The sequence below is a fragment of the Mandrillus leucophaeus genome, unplaced genomic scaffold (genome assembly GCF_000951045.1).
Source record: "Mandrillus leucophaeus isolate KB7577 unplaced genomic scaffold, Mleu.le_1.0 Scaffold593, whole genome shotgun sequence".
Taxonomy (NCBI): domain Eukaryota; kingdom Metazoa; phylum Chordata; class Mammalia; order Primates; family Cercopithecidae; genus Mandrillus; species Mandrillus leucophaeus.
In genome coordinates this window covers 375,678-386,503 of record NW_012106397.1, presented here as the reverse complement: position 1 = coordinate 386,503, position 10,826 = coordinate 375,678, and the positions used below count along the sequence as shown (strand labels likewise).

The 10,826-nt window shown below is 53.9% G+C and overlaps 1 protein-coding gene across 1 annotated transcript in view; it reads right to left on the bottom strand.

Moving 5' to 3' along the window:
* The window catches only part of NUTM2F (NUT family member 2F), a 9,784-nt gene extending 2,326 nt beyond the window's left edge, over positions 1 to 7,458 (bottom strand). Inside the window, exons 1-4 of the mRNA XM_011999454.1 lie at positions 7,255 to 7,458; positions 4,237 to 4,927; positions 1,507 to 1,635; positions 395 to 534 (exon numbers count right to left, since the gene is read on the bottom strand). Coding sequence (XP_011854844.1) covers positions 395 to 534; positions 1,507 to 1,635; positions 4,237 to 4,927; positions 7,255 to 7,270 — 976 coding nt within the window. The 5' untranslated portion in view covers positions 7,271 to 7,458. The remainder of the gene's footprint in view (positions 1 to 394; positions 535 to 1,506; positions 1,636 to 4,236; positions 4,928 to 7,254) is intronic.
* Between the last annotated feature and the right edge of the window lie 3,368 nt (positions 7,459 to 10,826).

Below are 10,826 nucleotides of genomic sequence, written 5' to 3'. Positions count from 1 at the left end.
GGTCAGGACCACCTGAACCACAGCGCCCCCAGAGGAGACGCGCAGGAGGGGCACATCTGAGACAGCATCGCTTGGGAGGAAGTTTGGAGCCACCAATATGCCATGTACTCTCCCCGCTCATCCCTGCTTCCTGGGTAGAGCATATGTGGAGTTTTGGACGGGCGAGGGGAGAGAGTAAGTAGGAAACCTGACCAAGTCAATACCCTGCTTCGTGATCACAGGCCGCCCACGAAGTAGGTATTGACCAGGTCAGTACCCAACATACACTCCCAGAAGCTGTCCTGTTGGGGAGCAAACCCCCCTCTTGAAGGGAAGCATGGGGTGTGGGGACAGTGGCCTCCCTTGGCCCCTTTAGCCTTTGACATGGCTCCTATGGGAATGTGGGAAGCTGTACCTGGCTGCTTGGCCACCTCAGGGGCCGGGGATCCTTGAGGTTCAAGCCTCGGCGGGGCTGGAGGAGGCAGGCTCTGGGTCTCCTTCATCCACTGCGCTTTCTGCATCTGCATCTCCTCCTCAGCCTCGAACTCCAGGAACCTGGGGGTGAAGGAGGCCCAGGCTGTGCGGAGAGGGTCCAGGCCCCCTGTCCCCAGGACCAGGCAGCGGCCGAGGGCAGGGATGGGAGGGACTGCCTTGGGTGGGCTGTCCAGGCCCTCACTGGGTCTCATCCCCGAGTCCCAGGAGGGAGCTGCTCCCAGAGTTCTGGGCTCACCCTCCCTCACCCGGCCCCTGCAGAGCCCATGGCATCAAAGGGGCTTCCTGACTCAAGTCAGGGCCACGAGGCCCAGGAGGGTCCCAGGGGACCCCTCCTCCAGGTTTCAGCTGCCCAGGGGTGGGGTTGATGGCAGAAGGCGTCAGGGATGATGCCCAGATGCAGGAGTCCTGAGGCTGGGACTGCGGGTCCCTGAAAGATAACCCAGGGGCACGAGGCCCGGGAGACCCCTGGTCGGGAGGAAGCAAAAGCTGAGCCCGGAGGACAGGGCCCCTTTCCCCTGAGGCTGCTGTCTGTCTGTCTGTCTTCACGGAGGGCACTGCCCAGGAGCAAAGGCGGTCAGGCCAGAGATGGGTCTCTGGTGTCCCGGGCGCAGGTCTCCTCTGACCCAACTCCCTGGCCAGGCTGGGATGGCAGAAAAACGACTTCTGGCCACTGCTGTGAGGAGCCTGCACCCCACTCTGTCTATAGTCACTAGCGCCCCTTCTCCCCATCCCCACAGCTGGAGGTGACCCCCTCTGGGCTGTGACGCTGGCTGCTCCCACCATGACCTCCAGTGTCAAGGCAGGGGTTGGCCCCAGGCCAGGCAGGGGATGCTTCCCAAGAGGGCAGGACAGAGACCCCAGAGCACTCTAGGTGGCAGGAGCAGCTTCCTGAAGGAACCAGGGGCCCAGGGCGTCCTGTGTTTGTCCACACCCTCCTCATGCTCCACACTGAGAAGCCACCGCGGCCACCAGGCCTCCGTCATTCAGTCTCACTCTGCCCTGCGGGCCCTGCCCCCAGGACCCCAGACTCACTTTTCCGCCATCTCGTAGAAGATCATCCGGTCAAAGTTGCTCGTGTGCTGCCATTCGCGCACGGCCCGCCACAGTCCCTCCTCCAGCGTCATGGTGGGCTTCCGCCGGGCCAGGGATCGGAGAACTGGGCTGTAAACCAGTGCAGTCAGCCCCAGTCTATAAGCCCACCCTTCATCCCGAGCCCACCTGGTCCCAACACCTGGCCCCTGTCCTCCCCACACCTGTCCTGCCATCTGTCCACGTCTTGTTCTCCCCTGCGTGGGCTCCTCAGGCCCCAGGACACACCCCCAAGATCGAACATCAACACAAGCTACGGAGTGGCCTCTCCGACTGCCCCTCAAGTCCTCGGTGTTCTGATGTTGAGAAGTGAACTCAGTACTATGGGTGGAACATATGTGTCCCCAACATTCCTGTGCTGAAGCCCTGAGCGCCGGCGTGTCGGTATTTGGAGGCAATCATGGTTAGAGCAGGTCATGAGCGTGGGTCCCAGTCATGGAATCTGAGCCCCGATAAGGGCAGGAGGAGACGCCAGGGCTTTTCCTCTCAGCCACCAGAGGACACAGCCAGAGGCAGCTTTCTCCAGCCAGGAAAAGGGCTCTGACCAGACACCCAATCTGCTGTCACCTTGATCTGGGACTTGTGGCCTCTGGAACTGGGAGACATGAATGTGTCTTGATAAAGCACCCAGTCTATGGGATTCGTTGCGGCCGAGCCTGAGCTGACTAAGACAGCATGAGCCTGAGCTGACTGAGACAGCGTGCACACAGAATGACCTGGGAGCGAGGGTTAAAGTGCAGGTTCTAGGGCCCCAGGACTGAGCATTTCACCAGCTTCCTGGGGACTCTGGAGTAAGGCAGCCCCTGGGGGTGTAGCCTCAGGGTCCTGGAGCATGAGAAGCAGGAGCACATGTCCAGAACCAAAGCAGAGCGGTGTCAAGCCCACTGCAAGCAGCCAGGTACAGCTTCCCACATTCCCACAGGAGCCATGGCAAAGGCCTGTGAGCCTGGGGCAGCTCCACTCCAAGAATCAGGGTCCCCAGTGCACTGGGACTCTGCTCCAAAGGGGAATGCGAGCAGTTCCAGGGTGCGGGGCCAGCGAGATTGTTGGGGAGGAAGATGGGGCTGTGTTCTACCTACACCCCAGGCAGGGGACTTCCCAAGGGGAGCGGCCAGTGTGTTGCACGGTGGATGTGCTGCAAGCTCCCGTTTGCTCATCAGTGGGAAACACAGGGTCACAGAGGCGCCACAGGGTGGAGAGAGGCAAGGACTGGGAATGAAACCACAAACTCTCCCAGATGCTGACGTTGCTGCCTCACAGTCACCATAGTCCACGGCCCTGGGCTACTGGGCTCGTGGTGTATTCAGAGCTATCACTGGAGCCTGTGGCTTTGGGGAGCACTCTCCTAGATGGCCTCGTCCTGATAATGATAGTAAAGGGGACAGTAATCATAATTGCTGTCATGTAATGTGTTATAGCATGTGCCAGGCACTATGCTATGCATGTCATATGTGAGCTCAAGTCATCTGTTCGCCATTCTCTGAATGAAGCATCATTGTCCTTTTTTCTAGGGAGGATTGAGGGTGAAGATGCAAATACCTGCCCAGCATCGACCCCAGTGTGGGGCCCAAGACCATCCCCCTGTGCAGACTCCACCACCGCGGTGCTCACTGGACCTCACTGGCAGAACTGCGGGCGTATGCCAGGTTCCCGCCGGGCCCTGCAACTCCTCCCCCCAGCCCCATGTGATGTGCCCCTGGCCATCGACACTCAATTCGAGGGAAGGCACTGGGGTGTACACTCAAAGACCTAAACCCAGGCCGGGTGTGGTGGCTCACACTTGCAATCCCAGCACTTTGAGAGGCTGAGGCGGGTGGATCATGAGGTCAGGAGCTCAACACCAGCCTGGCCAACATAGTGAAACCCTGTCTCTACTAAAAAATACAAAAAATTAGCTGGGCATGGTGGAAGGCACTTGTAATCCCAGGTACTTGGGGAGCTGAAGGAGGAGAATCACTTGAACCCAGGAGGTGGAGGTTGTGGTGAGCCAAGATTGCACCATCGCACTCCAGCCCAGGTGACAGTGCGAGACTCCATCTCAAACAAACAAAAAAGACCTAAACTCAAACCGTGGCGCACGTCGCACCAAGAACCCTCTCTGACCTGGGTCTTCCGTAAACATTGCTGTGAAAATTATTGAAAGTAAAAGCCGGGCACAGTGGCTCACGCCTGTAATCCCAGCACTTTGGGAGGCCGAGGCGGGTGGATCACCAGGTCAGGAGATTGAAAGCATCCTGGCTAACACGGTGAAACCCCGTTTCTAGTAAAAATACGCAAAAATTAGCCGGCCGTGGTGGCACATGCCTGTAATCCCAACTATTCAGGAAGCTGAGGCAGCAGAATTGCTTGAACCCGGGAGGCGGAGGTTGTGGTTAGCCGAGGTCATGCCATTGCACTCCAGCCTGGGCTACAAGAGCGAAAGTCTGGCTCAAAAAAAAAGTAAGGATTGGCTGGACTCACGGGATAGTGACGGGCAGTTGACATGAGGCCCCTGACAGTCTGTCCTGAGCCACAGCCAGATTAATGTTGCTGAAAATGTACCTTCCCATAGCACAACTGATCACCCTCACAACCACCCTGCAAGCTCCCCTGAACAGCGTGACCTCCTGTCCATTCGGCAGCCTCTGTATGTGTGAGCTGCAGGACGAGCTCTGGTGCCCCGAGGACACTCACATGAGGAAGCAGGAAAGCGCTTCGGTGTCAGGACTCTGAGGAAGGTGCCTTCGGGCCAGGGGCTTGTAGCGCTGCCAGAGTCGGAAGTTCTCATAGACACTCTTGAGGTTACAGGAGTCATCTGGTGGGGCCTTGGCCTGGGAGGGAGGCAGGCTGCCCTCTCCATGAGCCCCTTCTGGCCATGGCCCAGCGTGGGACACGATGGGGGGCATCTGGGCAGCCGGTGGTGGTGGTGGAATAGGAAGGCCCTGGGACCAGCCTCCCTCACAGGCCTGGGCGCTCCCAACCACCTGGGCAGATGTAATGGGCACCCCAGGAGCAGCTGCCAGGAGTAGGGGAGGTGGACACACGACACCTCCGCAGAGGGCGCCTGGAACCTGCCAGACGAGGGGGTCCTGAGTTAGGACCAAGGTCTGTGCCTGAGGGGGCTTCACAGGCCCCACTTCTGTCTTCATCTGGACAAAGACGTTGGAAGCCCCGGCCCCACTTGGGCCGCGGCCATCCTGTCCTGCCACCAGAGGTGTGCTGGGGAAGGCAGACAGCACCAGAGGGCCGCCGGGAGGAACCACTGCAGTCACGAGGGGTGGCCCATGTGCTGGGCCGGGAGCGGGTGTGGCGAAGGGCAGAGCTGTGAACACAGACAGGGAGGCGCCAGGGTTCACGGTCACGCCCGGTCCCACCACTGGGTATGCTGTGGAGACAAAGGAAAGAGATGAATGAGCTGGGGTCTCCTGGTCCTCACTAGTCACTGGGGAATCAGAGGGGAGCCCCAACAGCTGAGGGCGTGTGACAGGGAAACTCTGCCGCTTGCAAGTGTCCCTGAGTGTGCATGGGATGCTCTGTTCCTCCACGAAAGGGTCGCTCCACTAGAGAGCCGGGCCCCGGTCACCAAGACTCCCTGACCCCTGTCTCCCAAGAAGGAACAGCCAAGCCTTCGCTGCCCCAGGGTCTCCCTCAGTGTCCCTGGCAGACCCCATCAGCCTCACAGGCATCTCCCAAGCCATGGGGCAGGGATGAGTCTCTCAGCGGCTTGGTGGTCCTCAGCGTGCTCAGCAACAGGAGACAGGCCTACCCCAGGGCAGTGCTCGGCACTGAGAAGGCCGACAGGAAGCCAGAAGCTTCTGAATATTATGGCCCTATCTCCTCTTCAGTCTTCCTTTTCCTGAAGCTCCTGTAAACTCCTTTCCTAGCTCAACACTACAAAAGAAAACCACTGGATAGGCTGGGCATGCTGATTCATGCCTGCAATCCCAGCACTATGGGAAGCCGAGGTGGGCGGATCACCTGAGGTCAGGAGTTCAAGACCAGCCTGGCCAACATGGTGAAACCCTGTCTCTACTAAAATACAAAAATTAGCTGATGGCGCATGCCTGTAATCCCAGCTACTCAGGAGACTGAAGCAGGAGAATTGCTTGAACCCAGGAGGCAGAGGCTGCAGTGAGCCAAGATCGCGCTACTTCATTCCAGTCTGGGTGACAGAGCGAGACTCCGTCTCAAAAAAAAAAAAAAGAAAAAAGAAAACCACTGGATGGAAATCTCACCCAAGCCAGTGCCCTAGGAACCCCGAAGATAAACCATAACACATCATGCCCAGCATGCAAATGATTCTCCTGGCACCACCCACACAAGTGCTAAATGGGGGTCAGATTCCAGCCACCCGTTCCTCAGTGCTCAGTGGTCCCAGCTGCCACTCAGGAAGCTCTGTTCCCAGGGAGCATGTCTGAGAGGCAGTGGTGGAGTCCCCTGAGATACTGTCACTGCACAGCCAGCAACAGCTGCACACGATTAGAACTCAGCCAGCAAATGGTGAGCAGCAGGGCTATCAGGGGAGGTGCCCAGGGATTTTCACAGCTGCTGGTCATGTTACAACAGGTAGTGGGACAAGGAGCATCTCTGATCCTTCTCCTTTGAGCTCCCAATAACTGAACATAGTGACCAACCAAGAACCAGGGGTTCCTGGCCCACGGGCCAGGTGAGGCAAAGTTGTCTGGAACTCATCCCTGCCCACTAGGACCCCATGCAGTCTCTAGTCAGGGGGAATAAGGGATACAGCACATGCACCTCATCATTCAGGACACACATCCTAACTTGAATAATAATATAAGAGAACCATCTTCCTATTTGTGCGCTACTCTCCTTTCTCTACTGAAAAGGAAACCAGCCTTTCCAAACCCTTCCACTGAGAACCAGCAAGAATCCACACCTGTCCCCTGTTCATGAGGTAGTATACGTGGAATGGGGCAAATTCTTCATCTCCACAGTGACACAAAGTGCAGGCGACAGGCCATGAACTAGCAGACAAGAGGAAGTGGGTCTGAAGACCTGAGCTTCTACAAAAAGGCAAACAATGCAGAACAACTCAGGAAGCCCAGGCCATGTGTTACCTGAACTTCCCCATCTGCCCCCACCCCTGTTGCATCAGAGCCAACAGCTACCTCAACTGACGGAGCAGCCAGCTCTGGGGCAGGAGCTGAGAGGCTCTGGGCTGTGGCAGTTATAGTAGCCCCCAGCCTCCCCCACCCAGAGGCTGTCACTGCATACTCTGTCACAGCCAACCCACCCAACAGTTTTCTGGCTGAGATCACTTCTCCCCACTCCTCCCTCAGATCTAGAAAACTCCAGTCCAAATCCCTCTGAACACTATGGAAGGGCACCTTCCAGGTGCCTGAAGACACAACACAGGGCTCAGGCTTGCCTGTCATCCTCCCGTGGCCACCAGTACAACATGATCCCACTACTCCCTACAAACACACAATGACATGACCTGTCCCCCTCCAGAAAGGATCAATCCATCCACTCCATCCTTTCCCCTACACAGTGTATTCCCGCAGGCATCTTGGTCCACCTCTAAGGAGCCGTCCTCCCTAACCACAGACTCAGGGTCCTTGGGGACATCCAGTGCTCCCTCCCTCTTCAACATCAGCCCTATCAGCTGTCCCCAGGGGCAGTTCAAATTTGAATTCCCAAGGAGTTGAGGCATGGCAGACTCGGATAATGCCCCCATCCCTACAGGCTCACCTCCATTTGAAGCCATCCCCTCAGGCTAGGCACTGACCACCGCTGTCTGGCAGTTTCCACAATGAGAAAAGTCAAGGGCAGGACCCAGAGAGTGACCTGGCTCAGCAGATGCTCCTGAGTCCAAGTGGAGCAGGGAAAATTTGAATGTAAATAGCTTTGGAACATAGGACCCCAGACATTCTGCAGAGGGGGAGGGGCGGTGGGCAGCTGGACTTGGCAAGGGTGGGGGACATTCTGTGAAGAGCTCTGGCCAGTAGGCAAGAACCTGAGTTTCCCTTCCAACTGGATGGCAGCAACACAGACGGTGTGGGCCCCTTTAGGCAACTTTTAAATTGTCCTTCTGACTCACAGTGAAAGCTTGTACCTGATGTCCCCTTTACTTCATTCTTTATCAACAGACCTACTTTTGTGCCATTCAACCCATGCTCCTTCCCACTTTGGCTCTTTCCCACTCTTGATGAATTTCAACAGGGACTGTGCTTCCCGAACAAAATTCAGAACACATTTTCAGTCTGAGAAACACAGGGGTTCTTAGGAAGGCAAGGGGACTGGGTGTTTGAAATCAGGATGGTCTCAGCCGATCCAGGCTATTAGGTGGCTGTGCGCTCATCATTGTTTACAAGGCAGTCCTTGTGCCCCCGGGTCATGTATGTTGCTGGAATCTCTGTCCACAGCAGTGGGCAGGCCTTACTTCCCATCCCCTTTCCTGGGAAGCCTCAGTCCAGGAAAGAGTGGCTATGCGACCTACAGCACCGAGACCAGAAATCCTTTCATTTTGTTTCCCAGTGTATTGTGCTGGTGTTAAATGTTTATTTTTTATCTTTTACATGATTTTAACTCAACTAAGCAATACTTTTGCATGGTTCCAGATTCAAACTGTGCACAGTGGAATAGGCAGTGACCAGTCTTCCTCCCACCTCTTTTCTCTGGCCACCACATTTTCTTTCCTGGACCAAACAGGTGTTATCTGATTCTTTTTCATCTTTCCAGAGATATATTATGCAATCAAAAGCATAATAAAGCTATTTTTGCTGTCTAAAAATATTTTGGTTTTTTGGGTAAAAATTAATATATATGTTCCAGTATTCTTCTGATACTTGCAGTGACCATGTTTGTCCCAGTAATGTGGTACCTGCCTTTATTTCTGTAGGTAAATTGCTAGAACGAGATGTTGCTGTTTTTTAAAATTAAAAATACATGAAAGAACATAGTGGCCAGATTTAGCAAGTATGAATAAAGAATACCAAGTGGAATTTGAATTGAAGATAAACAGCGAATTCGTTTTTACTGTAAGTATGATCCGTATGATATTTAGAGTCTACTTTTACAAAAAAAAATCTGTTCTTTATCTGTGTCATTCACATTTCACTGGGATCTTGCACTTTATCTGGTAACTCTTCCCAAAAAAGTATAACATATTAGGCAATTATTGTTTTTATTTTATTTTTTATTTTATTTTTTGAGATAGAGTCTCACTCTGTCGCCCAGGCTGGAGTGCAGTGGCGCAATCTCGGCTCACTGCAAGCTCCACCTCCTGGGTTCACACCATTCTCCTGCCTCAGACTCCCAAGTAGCTGGGACTACAGGCGGCCACCACCATGCCCGGCTAATTTTTTGTATTTTTAGTAGAGACGGGGTTTCACCGTGTTAGCCAGGATGAGTCTCGATCTCCTGACCCCATGATCCGCCTGCCTCGGCTTCCCAAAGTGCTGGGATTACAGGCGTGAGCCACCGCGCCCGGCCTAGGCAATTATTGTTAACTCTCCACTGTGAGAGTGAGAACTTGCAGTAAGGAGACTCAAGTGTGAATCTTGGCTGCACCGCAAAAAGATTCTGCACCACAGCCATTGCAGAAAACAACAGCAGGCTGATTTGATGAGAGGAAGTCAGGAGTAGCCATTATATCCTTCTCAGCTTCCAGGTTTAGTGGCAGTACGCAGTTTTAAGGGACAGGAGGGCAGAGCACCGTCTTTTTCTTTCCTAACATAAAGCAGCTTACAATTCCTAGAACTCCGGTTTCTCCAGGAGTTAGAAATTCACTACCCATGTCCATTCTGAGACAAGCGAGGATGCTGTCCACCAATGTCCCATCCCCATTCCCATGCATCCCCTCGCACGTGTGAATCCTGGCTAGCCTCTCTCAGCTCACTGTTGGCCTCATCTTCACCACAAGTGTCATTGCATGTGGTTCTGTGTGGGAATTATTGTAGCCTGTCTTTAAAAAAAACTTCATTCTCATTTTCACACTGAGAATTGCTGCTTATCAGCGTCAAAATGACAGGAAAGAGCACTCATGTTCTGTGCTGTGAACAAGGGGAGTTTTAGGAAACTGGTCAAAGGAGATGAGGAGTACTCAGAGCACAGCAACAAAATCTGAGACACACACGTCACTCCCTGCTGGGCAGGGTAATTTTGCACTGATGGGAGGGTGTTGGGGAAGGGAAGAGGCCGTCAGCCGGACTGGTGCACACTGTGAACATTCACTGAAACACACCCTGTTGGCACTTACGAAGCATTTGCCCCTTTCAAAGACATTTGGACTTAAGAAGGCAGAGTTGCAAGAAAATGTAACGGGCCACACCACAGGGGAAGGCGGTGGATTGCAAGTCTCAAGCCCAGGGTTCCCTCCTCCTCGCTCCAGTTGTGTGAAAAAGTCATTTCCTAACTCCTGTCCAATATCCTCTGAGTTCTCGATTTTGTCCCAACTCTAAACCTGAATGGTCCAGCGAGCATTTCTATAAAATGCCTCCACAGTGGCCACTGGGAGGGGAGTGACCTCAACGCAGTGACTGCCTGTCTGGGTGTTCCCAGGCCTTCTGTCCTGTGAGACAGAGCTGCCTTCTTACATGCAGCCCTCTTCCGCTGTGCAACTCTACCTCAATCTTAGCTGAGAAGATCAACAGAGAGCAATTCAAGCAAAATCATAGTAAACTTACCAAAACAAAACAAAAAACAACCATTTTGGACACCTTTCTGAGGACTTGAGCTTTTATCATGGGGCAAACATAAATGATTTTCAATCAGTAACTTCATCTAAGAGGGCTGTTGAGGCAAAATATCACACTCAGGCACTGAAGAAGGGCAGAATTCTTGGTTGCTTCCTCCCTTGTCAAGTCAGTGAGCCGATGCTTTCTCAAGATTCTCACACACGACTTTGATACAGGATTTCAATGAGTCTTTTTCTGAGCCACTGATACAAAAAGCATACTGTGGAACAGTGTCTTGTCTCAATTCTGCAATCGCTTCTGTACATGTTTGAAGTCCCAGACCCCAGGAGGAGAGACAATCAAATTAGCCAAAGGTAATTTGTGAAGACTGGCCATGGGAGGTGGTGGCTAAAAGCCCTCTGGCCCCTGCTCTCTGAGCATGCCCACACAATGTCCTGGGCCACACTGACTGCTGAGAAAGAACATCTCAGGGCTTGGATCCCCTGTTCAGAGGACACATGCTCTTCCACCCAGTCATGGAACAGTAGAGGAATGGCGGCTCCATGCTGTGTCTTGCAGAGCTCTCAGTCTCTGCACTTAAGGCTCCAGGTCGGCCTGGATGTGAAGGCTCTTCAGTGTCATCAC